Raw genomic sequence first — 13,621 nt, 5'->3', positions numbered from 1 at the left:
GTTGGTGCTTTGTGTTACTCAAGTAAGATGAGAATATGTTTGCGTTGCCAACTATGGACTGCAACGAACTCTACCCGACCCCTAAAATGGACTACCGTGACAAAACCATCAACTGATGAATCACACAATGATGGCTAAGAACAGGTTGAAATGTTGCAAAGCCACCAGTTAGTCCTTTTTCTTGTGAAAAAGAAATAAAAATTAGTACTATACTTACACGAATACGTGAACGTGTGTGATACAAAACGCACTACCATCTACCAGAGAGAGAGGATTTAAGCAAAAACAGAACGTACACTGCTTATTGTTAGGTACTTGACAGTCCCACAGGTTTGTAATTAGACAGTGATTGGAAGTACAGAACCAAACAACAACAACAACCGGAGATGCACAAACGAACACACAATACATACAAGCGCTCGGGCTTATTTCTGCTTGTCATTCCGGCATGTCAACTAAAACAGCGTCTCACGTCTTCGTCATCATCATTATCTAGTAACCACCTTGAATAAAAGCATTCAAGCGGTCTAGCTCCTCCCGGTGCTCACTCACCACAGCACGAACCACGTCACCGATGGACACCATTCCAATCATTCCCCCGTTGTCTATTACTGGAATGTGCCTGATTCGGTTATCTACACATAGTACACACAAATTTCCAATTTAAAAAAGCTTCCTTGCATCGAAGGAAAATATAACGAAATGAAGGAGCATTAAGTTAGAAATTTTTGTTACAAGAAGCAGAAGATAATACCCGTCATAAGTTGCATTGCCCGCAAAACTTTGGTGTCAGGGGTGACAGTGATAAGCTTGTTCTGCAGTCACCGCGTTTTAGCATTTTCAATCAGATGTTAAACATTCATGAAACTTCAACAATGTTAAGGGATGTAAATCCTAGTAAGATAGCACAGAGTTTCCTGTAAAAGGAGGATGAAACTTTTAACAAGTCATACCTCCTCAGTCATGATATCCCCAACCTTTGTTGACTTGGATGATCTTCCCTGAACTATGATCTTCCTGAGATAATCTGAAAATTATCCGCCAAACAGAAATACAATTAATTATGGAGAACCCAAAAGTACCTTCCGATCATTGTTACTATCACTCAACCGCCAAAATTCTAGTCACATTGAGGCCAACCAAAATAAAAATTGCTTTTTAGCAGTAATAGTTCTAAGCATATCACGTAATCAAAATTATAGACAGTGGTTATCCCTTCAAACTTTCCCAAATGTTTCCCAACTATTTGTGGTCACCAAATTTACCATTCTGTTTTTAGCTTAGAAACAAGTGCATGTATGAGCTTATTCATTCTGCCCGTGCCCGGTTCTTTTCTTCAACCTTTTAACTTATGAATTTGATCCTACTTTCAAGAGTTAGGCTTGATATCAAAGTGATCTGTATCATTGTTTCCAAAAATAATTCTCGGAAAAACGATTATAGAACCTAAACAGGTCCCTAGGGCGCTGCTGAAGCATTTGAAATTGAAATGCATAAATTTCAGATTAGAATATCCGTAAGGTCATACAAGATGGAAATCCAGCTCCCAGTACAAAGACCATTCGCATCACGATATCAAACAAGCATGGCACGGTATATATCAGTAGATTACATAAGCCTACCTCTCTCTGTTATGATTCCTGCAAGAGACTTTTGCACTCCGGGTTTCACAACAACCAAGGCTCCAACATTGTGCTGGGTCATCTGCAAGGGAAAGATTAATTAGTTATGACTTAAATCCTTCATGCCAAATATTGTCAAATCACTGCAACAACACGAACTTCATAAAGCTCAAATATGCTTACCGATTTAACAGCATCATAAACAGAGTCATCGGTTGTGCACCAGAGCCAAGAACCATCAGCACCTTTACCTTTTCCTTTCAAGACATCTGCAATTCTGGTGCTTTCAAAACCATGCTCTTCGATGCGGGAACTGGCAGGCGTAGCAGACTCAAAGCGTGAAAATGCAACAGGCTGAAGCAGGGGATTCACAAGACGGATGTGTCTCAAAACTCCATTTTTCACAATGCTTCCGTGTGACGTAAAAGCTTTAAGTGCTCCTTGCATTTTACCTGTCTGAAGAGACAGGTTATATTCATATACAACATAATGTTAGTTTGCCTCAACGGATGAATGAATTACTCTATTTAACTAGCATCAGTCAGCATAGTATTTGGTTCGTTTGATTTTCATTGATTGGTTTTACTTCCTCAGCTTTGCATCCCTATACATCAAACACTTAGATCTCATACTGCAATGATACAACCAAAACTTCATGAACCAAAAGTTTAAGGAAAATTAAAATAAACTAAGGTAGTTTCTTGGAAGCCAAACACCCCAGAAATGTTATTGCGTCCAGCAACATATACCAAAATAAGCACCTTCCAAATCTACTAATCTATTAAGCACTTCAGAGTTTCAAGGGTGTAGCAGTCAATCTAAAGTCTAGAGTTTGATGAATCTGGTTAGAATAAAGCTGGACTTTTCAAAACAAATTTCTAAAAACTCCCATAAGCACTTAAAAGCAATCAAGAGTCCAAGACTTCTTTTTCAAAAGAAAAACTTGACCAAGTCAAATATTCAATTTCCAAATTAATAAATGAATAAATCCCATGATACAACTTTCCACTGAAAAATATCAGCTTGCAGTAGAAAGTTCCCAACATTTCATATACACATACACACACACACACACACACACACATACACCCACTACCCTTCCAACACTTCTCCGATGTGGGATTACACTAAACAAAGAAACACTTGATCGATCTGATAAATTCACTAACTTTCAAACCCAGAATTTAATTTCCTTCAAAAAGTAGAAAAAATGGAAAGATACTTGAAATGATTTGATCTATCACTACAAAGTTTCAAAATACAGAAATGATCAACCAATGATTTATTTCACCCATCGAAGTTACAGATAAGATTTGATAAGCTATGCAAAAGGATGGAGGAGAAGAAGAAGGTGGTGCCAGAGAGAGAAAATTACCGGAGAGGAGAGAGGAAAGAGAGAGGCAGCTGCAAATTTTCTTGGGCTTTCAGATAGAGATGGAGACCTAGGTTTTGACTTCTTATGCCACCTGAAGCTGCTCAGGCATTGAGTTCTCTAACGGCGTTTGTAATGGATAAAGTAAACCGTTAGGTCACGCTATTCACTTTCCCTCTGACACGCGTCCGAAAAGGCGCTAATCTGAAGTCATCTAACGGTTGTTCTTTTTTCCCGACTAAATTAGCGGTTACTGTATTCATTTTAGAATTGCTTTTTTTTTTTGTTGGACTTTTTAATTTCATTTTTTGGGATTTTTGTCACTTTCAACCAAAAAATAAAAAATAAAAATAAATAAATAAATATATATATAGCACCATTTCTCATATGATTTGAGAGTTCTTGTTCTCGCATGTAATCAGTATAACACGAGATTTAACGATTTTATTGAGTTGTGTATTATGATTTTTGATGAATTCAGTTTCTAACCTTGAAGTTTGCTCATAACTATGCGAGTGATCTCTTTAAATTTAATTTGTAAAGACCATTATGAGTTGAATTTTTTCATGAATATATATATATATATGGTGTATATTATTTTTTTCAATAAATAAAATATTTTACTTCTTAAAAAGCAAGAATATAACATCAATTGCCAACGAGGATTAGTTCAGTTGGTAAGGTCGATTGCCCAGTGTGTTTGCCCTTCTTCGGCCCCCTCCCAAAGGTTCAAGTTCATTGTTGCAGCCTTCCTTGGTGCACGATCTGTAAATATCTACGTAAATTCACATCGGTGGCGGCTGATAGATAGGTGTCATATGTAAGCTCTTCCAACTCAAGGTTGTGAATATGCATTGACGCTGGTGGTGAGAGTCACCAAATCTCCCTAAACTTTCATTTATAAAAATAAAAATAGAACATCAATTTTGAATTTGTTATAAATAGGCAAAAGTTAGAGAAATAACATTTGCTAGGGACATGAGTGAAGCGGGTGCAAAATATCACACTATAACTTTAGTAGTTATAACACAAAAGAATGGCATATAAAGAGAGGGAGGGAGGGAGAGATATTGATATTATTTATTTGATTCCTTCTTTCGCAGTGTGTGTTTGATAACACACAGAGTGCTCTATTTATAGAACAACTCATGTGACAACCAACCAAACAAAAATTATTACATTTTGAAAGTATCACACAACCACTATTCCCAAGTCTTCATTACTTTGTGTGGGCATTCATTCATCCACTAATTCTACAACACTCTCCCTTGGATGCCCACATATCAACATTAGTTGCCTTGTTGAAACCTTGCTCGGAAAAACTCAGTGGGAAAAAACCATAGCAAAAGAAAAAGAGTACAACTTTATTGGGATTGATATAGTGTTAAGTATGCTTATGTTGCCTTGTTAAAACCTTGATAGGAAAAATCCAGTGGGAAAAATCCTAGTCGAAGGAAAAAGAGTACAACATGCATGTATCATGGATGCTCCCCATGATACGTATCTCCCTCTAATTCCGCATTCTTCAAATTTAGTTGATTGGTAAGCCGACGTAATCCGATACTCTGCACTAGGTTCTGAAACGTGCACTTTGGTAGAGATTTGGTGAACAGGTCTGCTAGATTTTCATTGGAACAGATGTGTCTGAATTCAATAACTTTAGTCTTTTGAAGCTCATGTGCACTGAAAAACTTTGGAGATATGTGTTTAGTCTTATCGCTCTTGATGAATCTTTAATTCATTTGGGCAACACAGGCTCGATTATCTTCATGGATGACAGTTGGAATTTCTGTCTTTGAAGGTAGACCACATGAATTCCAGATATGATGGATCATTGATCTTAACCAAGAACATTCACGACTTGCTTCATGTAAAGCAAGTATTTCTGAGTGATTTAAAGATGTAGCAACTAATGTTTGCTTTGTTGAGCGCCATGAGATTGTTGTATTTCCATTAGTGAACACATATCTAGTTTGTGAACGGGTTTTATGCGGATCAGAAAGAAAACCAGCATCTGCATATCCAATAAGAATCTGGTCATTTATGGATTTCTTTGAGTAGAAGATACCCATGTCTATTGTCCCACGAAGGTATCGCAAAACATCTTTGATTCATTTCCAATGATGAATTGTTGGAGCAGAGTTATACCTTGTTAACAAGTTAACTGAAAAACTATATATGATATAGTACATTGTGCAAAATACAATTGTTGGTACCATATATTGGGCCTCGTATATTTGGGCCTTGGGCCTTGTATTTGGGCCTCACACTAAAGCCCATACTTTGTAAAAGAGGATGAGCCTCTTATTCTATAAAAGGGGACTCCTACCCTCATTCTAAGGGAGGCAAAAGAGCCAAGCCTAAGAAGGCTAAGAGAATCTATCATTACATTTAGGAGAGACCTCACACCACCGAGGCTCTCCTCTCCCTTCTCTTCTTTCTCCGGGGACTTCCCCCAAACACTTGTATCCATACACTTACAGAGAAATACAATACAATCAGTGTGGACGTAGCCCAAACCTTGGGGTGAACCACGATAACTCTTGTGTCATTTACATTACTTGCAGATTCACGGTCGGATTTACGTTGTACCAAGACCATCCGGTTTTGTGCATCAACAACAATAAAGCACCTATTGCACTTAGATATGGTGTTTTTTGGACCAAGGACCATTTCATCATCTTCTTTTGAACAAAAAGGTTCTTTCTTAATGTCCAAAGAACGAACGACCATTGGTGTGCTGAGTGGATAAGCCTTATCCATGCCAAATCGCTTTAGGATTTTTTTAATGTAAGCTGATTGGTGGACCAAAATTCCATTAGCACAATGATCGATGTCACATCCTGGCCTGGGGCGGATCACTTCCCGAGCCCACTCCACCACCATAGCACGATATTGTCCGCTTTGGGCCCTGACCACGCCTTCACGGGTTTGTTTCTGGGAACTCACGAGCAATTTCCCAGTGGGTCACCCATCCTGGGAGTGCTCTGGCCCCCTTCTCGTTTAACTTCGGAGTTCCTACGAAACCCGAAGCCAGTGAGCTCCCAAAAGGCCTCGTGCTAGGTAGGGATGGGAATGTACATTTAAGGATTACTCCCCTGGGCGATGTGGGATGTCACAATTCAACCAAAAAATTTTTGGTGTACCGTATCCAAATTGGTCACCCATCATAGGATTGCTCTCACGCACTACTCGCTTAACTTCAGAGTTCCGATGGAACCCGAAGCCAGTAAGCTCCTAAAAGGCCTCATGCTAGGTAGAGATGAGAATATACATATAAGGATCATTCCCATGGGCGATGTGGGATCTTACACTCAATATACAGGCCGAGACAATATTTTGTTTTTCCAAGGTATTTCATTTCAAATTCGCTTTTCAGATATTCGGCAGTTTTATTGAGCTCTTCAGGGGTTCCAACTAGGTTTATATTATCGACATATACTGCCACTATAACAAATCCAGAATTAGATTTCTTAATGAACACACAAGGGTAAATGACATTGTTGGTATATCATTCTTTGATCAAATACTCACTGAGACGGTTATACCATATTTATCCAGATTGTTTTAGCCCATATAATGATCGCCTTAATTTGATTGAGAGCATACCTCGTGGTTTGTTAGTTGTTTCAGGCAACTTAAGCCCTTTTAGGACCTTCATGTATATGTCAATATCTAATTCTCCATATAGATATGCAGTGATGACATCCATAAGTCGCATGTCAAGTTTTTCTTAAACCACTAAACTTATTAAGTAACAGAACGTAATTGCGTCCATTACAGAAGAGTATGTCTCCTCATAATCAATTCCAGGTCTTTGTGAAAAGCCTTGTGCAAAGAGTTGTGCTTTATATCTTGCAATCTCATTTTTCTCATTACGCTTTCTTGTGAATACCCATTTGTAACCCACAAGGTTTACATAAGGCCGAGTTTGGACTACTGGTCCAAAAACACTTCGCCTTTCCAAGGAATTTAATTTTGTTAGAATTGCATCTTTCCACTTAGGCCAATCTTGTCTCTATTTGCATTCATCAACAGAGCGAGGCTCAATATCATCACTTAATATGATTTCAGTGGCTACTGTGAATACGAACATGTTATCGATGATTATTTCATTCTGATCGCATAATTCATTAGTACATGCATAATTTATGGAGATTTCTTTGCTTTCATATACCTCTGTCTCTTCAGGGACATGTGTCGCATCAAGGACATTTTCTTTTTTCTGAAAGTACAGAATCATGACTTATGGATTTGTCATTCATTCTCTCTTCCTGAATGATTTCATTTGGATTCAGTTGTGCCCTCGTCTTTCTCTTTCGAGGGGCTGAATCTTTTGAACCTGAAGGTCTACCACATTTCAGGCGTGCACTAGATGAATCATTTGCTGCCACTTTATTTTGCCAAACAGGGACATCAATTCTTGCAGGTTCATTTCTAGCTGGTATATGTGATTTTGTCACTTTCATAGCATCATTAAATGCATATAGCATTTGATTAGTAATACTTTGAAGATGAACGATCATTTTCACTTCATTTTCACATTGAGTGCTACATGGATCAAAATGAGACAATGTGGGTACAACCAATGTCAGCTCTTGCCGTTTTTTTTAACAGTCTTTTCTCTCCCTAATGACGGGAAGACTGTCTCATCAAAGTGACAATCAGCAAAACGAGCTGTAAACATATCACATTTCAAGGGTTCCAAATATCTAATGATAGATGGTGAATCAAAACCCACATAAATTCCTAGTCTGCACTGATGTCCCATTTTTAGTACATTATGGTGGTGCAATAAGCATATAAACAGCATAACCAAAAACTCGTAAATATGAAATGTTTGGTTGATGCCCAAACACGAGTTGTACTGAGGAGTATTGGTGGTTGGCTATAGGTTTCAATCGAACTAATGATGTAACATGTAAGATGGCATGTCCCAATGTAGAAACTGGTAATTTTGTTTTCATGAGCAGAATGCGAGCTATTAGTTGAAGCCGCTTAATAAATGCTTATGCTAGACCATTTTGAGTATAAACATGAGGAATATGGTGTTCAACAGCAATGCTTAATGTCATGCAGTAATCATCAAAGGTTTAAGACATAAATTCACCAGCATTATCAAGTCGGATTGACTTAATGAGGTAATCTAGGAACTGTGTTCGCAACTTAATTATCTGAGCAAAAATTCTCGCAAAAGCTACATTCTGAGTAGACAAGAGACTATCATGTGACCATCGCGTAAATGCATCAACCAAAACCATAAAATATCGAAATGGTCCACAAGATGGTTGAATAGGCCCACAAATACCCTCTTGAATTCTTTGCAAAAATGATGGGGATTCAGCATCAACCTTTAGTTGTGATGGTTTAAGTACCAACTTCCCTTGGGAATAAGCCTTGCAAGGGTTATCATTTGAGATAACAATGTGTCTGCTCAATAATGGATGTCCATTAAAGTTGGTAATGATCCTACACATCATGGTGGATCCTGAGTGACCTAGACGGTCATGCCAAAACATGTAAACTTTTGAATCAATGAACTTCTTGTTCATGATAGTATGTGATTCAATTGTCTTTATGTATTTATAATACAATCCACTCAACAAACCATGCAACTTCTCCAATATACACTTCTAGGTATCATTAGAGGTAATGCATAGATACTCCACATTTTCTGCACTTTTCGTTTCAATGTGGTATCCATTTAAACGTATGCCTTTAAAATTCAACAAATTTCGAGTAGATTGAGTAGCATATAACGCATTTTGTATGGACAATATTTTTCCATTTGGAAACATGATCTGGGCTTTTCCTAAGCCTTCAATTATATATGATTGACCTGATATTGTTGTTACCCTTACTTTAGTAAGCATCAAGCTTAAGAAATACTTTCAATCTCGAAGTATTGTATGCGTGGTTGCACTATCTGCAAGAGAAATATCTCTGCCATTTCTCTTGTTTTGAGAATAACCGTAGTTTTTATCCATATTTTCTAAGTAAAGAGAATCACAGTTAAAAACAATTTATTCATAATAAAAAGAAATTGAAATGCCACTTTTATTGAATTGAAATGCGAGTTTTAAACTACAAGTTCAAAATAATAAAAGTACATCAAACATAAATGATTCAATCGGACCGATACACTTCATTCCTTCTTTCCCCAATGAAGTTTGAGGCATCTAGGTGGGTTGTGTTCAACTGCCCTGATAAGTCGAACATTGGATCAGGTATATTCATTTTTCTAGCCTGGTCAAGAAAATTGGTATCGACACCCTTCTCCTTGAGGGAGGCTTGATATAGATCCACCAGATGTTTTGGGGTACGACATGTACGCGCCCAGTGCCCATTGCCACCACACCTATGGCAGACTCATTTAGAGTTTCTAGGAGCATTGTTCATATGAGCTTTGCCTTTGTGGCGATTTACATTTTTGAAGCTCGAGCCTGAATTATGCATTGGAACCTGGTTGTGAAACTGGACACCATGATTCTTGCCTTTCCCGTTCCACCGGCCTTACTTGTGGCCACGTCCTCGTTTATGATTATTTCCACTAAAGGATGTGACGTTCACTTTGAGGGAAACAACATTCACTTCTGGGAATGGTGCAGATCTAGTAGGTCGGGACTGATGATTTTTCATCAGGAGCTCATTGTTTTGTTCAGCAACCAAGAGCACAGATATCAGCTAGTTATATTTAGTGAAGCCTTACTCTTTGTACTGCTGCTGCATAAACACGTTGGAGGCATGAAAGGTGTTGAAAGTCTTTTCCAGCATATCCTCCTCAGTGATGGTTTCCCCATAGAGCTTCATCTGGGAGCTAAATCTGAACATCACAGAATTGTACTCAGCCACTGACTTGAAATCCTGGATCCTTAGATAAGTCCACTCATAACAAGCCCTTGGAAAAATCACTGTTTTCTGGTGATTGTATCTGTTTTTCAATGTCTTCCTGAGACCTAGTAGATCTTCAACCGTTAGGTCATCACTCTTTAGTCATTCATCAATGTGGCGACGGATAAAGATCATGGCATTCGCCCGAGCTTGAGAAAATGCACTGTTTTCTTCCTTAATGGTTTTGTTTGTACCATACTTAACCAATCCCGAAACTACTGAACACTGGTAAACGTTACACAGTTAAGGACCCAGAAGAGTTTCCCTCTAACCAGGAGGCCAATCACAGTGCGACACATGTCGACATCAGAAGCCAATCACAACGCGACACATGTCAACATCAGAAGCCAATCACAACACGACACGTGTCAATGTCAGAACAAAGCTAGAAACTCTTCTATAAAATGAGATCATTCTCCCACAAAATTTCCTAATGTCATTTGTACTAAATCATTCACTAGTACTCACTAAATGAGAGCTTGAACCTCTATCCTTGTGTAAACCCTTCATAATTAATGAGAATTCATCTACCTCGTGGACGTAGCCAATCTGGGTGAACCACGTACATCTTGTGTTTGCTTCCCTGTCTCTATTCATTTACATACTTATCCATACTAGTGACCGGAGCAATCTAGCGAAGGTCACAAACTTGACACTTTCTGTTGTACCAAAGTCCTCACTGATTTTGTGCATCAACAGGTTTCTCCAAAGTTCCCTGCCTCCAGATGGATCTTGGTATCCACTACCCAGGTAAGATAGTTCTTCCTAGTAATATCTAGGGCAACAAAATCAAGCTTTGTCAAGTTCACTATTTTCTTTTCTGAAATAAAAATAAGATATGTAAAAACTTGTAATAATATGTATTCATGAAGGAATATAGTGTTATAACTTCTAGTCCTTATAAATTTTTCATTTTGATCTTCAGGCCAAAATGATAAGCACTCGAAACTTCAGGCTCGAGATTTACATGATTAATGATGAGGGCGATTGTCACGCCCTGATCCCGACACACGTCCAAGATCGACACATGATGTCACTAAATGCCCGTAACTTAACATATCCCACCTTTTTGGATATGTACAAAATATAGTTCAAGATCCAGATGCATAATAATTTTGCGTATACAATATGGCTGCATCTAACCTCTTCGTTAGACTGCATACGTACCCTCAATAGGGATCAAGTCATTCGTAGTTCAACGTCTCTATAACTCGACATATAACACTATTCGCTCAAGCTAAAAGGCATAACATTCCTCAATCAAACATTTAGACTTGACAAGCATGAATTATTCAATTCAAGCTACATAACAACCCACATGATAATCAAGGTTTCTATTTCATCCATCAAATACATCATTATGTTTCAACATGAAACCTTATTCCACAATATGTAACATATCCAAGAACCAACAAAGCACAATATTATTCTCAAGCCACATTGAGTAATGAGACTAATCATAATAATAATAATAATCATATCCCACATCATTCCACAATCATTCTAATTAATCAATCCTAAAAATCAAAGAAGCATGATATCAACATTTACTATGTTATCCAATCAATAAGGTCCTATATCAATTCATAAATTTTAATAAAGGATCCCTACATAATTCCCCACCTAGATTTCAAGTACTAACATGATAAGTCTAATTTATACACAATGTCTACTATGAACAATTCATATTCACTCGATTATAAGATCGAACTACCTTTATGGAAAATGAGCAAGAGTAGAGATTCCAGACCACTCAATAGAATCCAACCAAAATACCAAGCGACCTCTTGTACTCTCTTCAGACCTGACATCTGTGTAATCAGTGCCCACACTATAGGAATGATGCATCGGCATCAAGAACTCGGAGAGACTGCGAAGCTTGTGTAAGTGACAATAATACAAAGTATGTGATAGTAATAATAAAATCAGCCATCGATCATAGTTTATAAACCTCGAATATAAATCATTCGTAAGGAATCAATACCAAACCTTTGAAAACTTTAAAGGAGTCACCCAGACATCCAACGGTTCGTCTGAAACAAGTCACAACATCTCACAACCATAATCTCATACAACATAATGAAGAGTAGGGCTAGAGCGACACAAGTCGGTCGAAGCCTACATCTTTGAAGCTATCTCAATCCAAACTCAATGAAACCCAAGGTGGATACGATCTCAGACCATCATTCAATGGAATCGCAGAAGGTCAACAACCATATGTATAACGACTCAAGGAAATGAGACAAGCACAAGTTACTTAATTTACCAAAGCTCAACCAAGGGAAATAAGGTACAAATACTAAATTTAGAACGAATCAACGAAGTGGGAAATGAAACAATATCGAAGAAAAAAATCCATATCCCAATGGTTTAACGACCCACCATTAGCCCTCACATTCATCACAACATGCCAATCAAACAAATCAAACCATATTTCAATATATACACGTTATATCTCATTTCATAAACTTCAATCAATGGCTAAGCATTAAAATAACAATTCAATAGAAAACATATTTATAAAACCAAGCTATATCTACACAGGATAACAATTACGAAAACAGGGTAATCACCAATATCACATAAATTAAAATCACTCACCGAGATAAGCTGCAAAGCCTCACTGAGCCTCTATTATTACTAATTTTAACTTTATAAACGATTCGAGACATGCGTCAAACGAGAAGGCACGTCACCACGATGAGCCCATCAAGTTCCATGAAATCTCAACCACACTATAAGATAACTGACACACTAGAAGAACTCGAACTAGTTGACTAAAGAGCAATCGTCGATCAAGGTCGATAGTAGGGTCCACAATCCCTAGAAATCTAAACTGGAAGATCCGCCTATCATATTTCCGATCCGTAACTTCCTAAAATACACAATACACTTCTAGAACCACATACTAAAATTTCATTACGATCAAACAGACAAATCTCTGCCAATTGCCAAATCAAGAGGCGATCAACAATTAATTTTTACTAACTTAGAAATCCAATTCGGAAAGATCCATATATCGGATTCCCTATCCGTTAGTTCTAACTGTCCTCAAATATTATGTTCTATAACGCATTAAAGTTTGGTGGCGATCTAACAGTCGAATCGTCGATTCAAATTTTGATTAAGTGAGATATCATAATGAAACTAAGTCCAAACAATCAAATTACGTCATACGAATATCAATTATGAAATCAAGGCATCTATTTTAACTTAAAAGGACATCATCGGCCCACTGGCTAGGCCGTCGCCGCGGGTGGCGGTCGGCCGCCCCGACTTGCCGGAAATTCAACTATTTCCAAAAGTTACAAAAATGTAGATTTCAATGAGTTAAACAACTTTCATACATGTGACCAAGGCCAGTTTGGCCTGGAAAAGCCTCAATTTAACAAGAACCCGTCGAAACCCAATAATTTGGGTGTCTTCGATTCGGCTACCTAGCAACTCCAACGCCCCCAAACTTGTTTGGGCTTTGTTCCTGGACTCAAGAGGAGTTGGTTGATAGTGGTGATTGACGTCAGGGCTTACGGAAATGGTGTATTCGCCACCATGGAGTCCGAAAACCGGCGAGGTGCAATCCGTCACAAACTGGGTCAAACCCAGTTGTACCTAGTGGAAAATGAAGAGGGGAGGCCGGATTGACGAATGGTGGTGGTGAATGGTTGCAATTCGTCGGAAAAACGACTGAAATCGTGCTGAAAAAATACCAATTCGAAGGCGGGTCAGGAACCGAGTA

General features: G+C 38.1%; 1 protein-coding gene across 2 annotated transcripts; it reads right to left on the bottom strand.

The window, feature by feature from the left end:
• Positions 1–274: 274 nt before the first annotated feature.
• On the bottom strand, positions 275–3,128 carry LOC103447248 (CBS domain-containing protein CBSX3, mitochondrial). Of its 2 annotated transcripts, none has more exons than XM_008386424.4 (6): positions 2,998–3,128; positions 1,806–2,078; positions 1,623–1,704; positions 954–1,027; positions 755–815; positions 275–635 (listed from the first exon to the last, which is right to left on the bottom strand). In XM_008386424.4, exons 2-6 carry the CDS (start codon positions 2,067–2,069, stop codon positions 493–495), a joined length of 624 nt encoding a protein of 207 aa, XP_008384646.1. In that variant the 5' UTR covers positions 2,070–2,078; positions 2,998–3,128; the 3' UTR covers positions 275–492. The 2 variants fall into 2 exon arrangements, with proteins under 2 accessions (XP_008384646.1, XP_008384645.1); XM_008386423.4 differs by having other exon boundaries at positions 1,806–2,074; positions 2,998–3,125.
• Between the last annotated feature and the right edge of the window lie 10,493 nt (positions 3,129–13,621).

This window comes from Malus domestica, chromosome 11 (assembly GCF_042453785.1).
Source record: "Malus domestica chromosome 11, GDT2T_hap1".
NCBI classification, from domain to species: domain Eukaryota; kingdom Viridiplantae; phylum Streptophyta; class Magnoliopsida; order Rosales; family Rosaceae; genus Malus; species Malus domestica.
The sequence above is the reverse complement of the archived record's forward strand: the minus strand, read 5'-3'. Positions and strand labels throughout refer to the sequence as shown.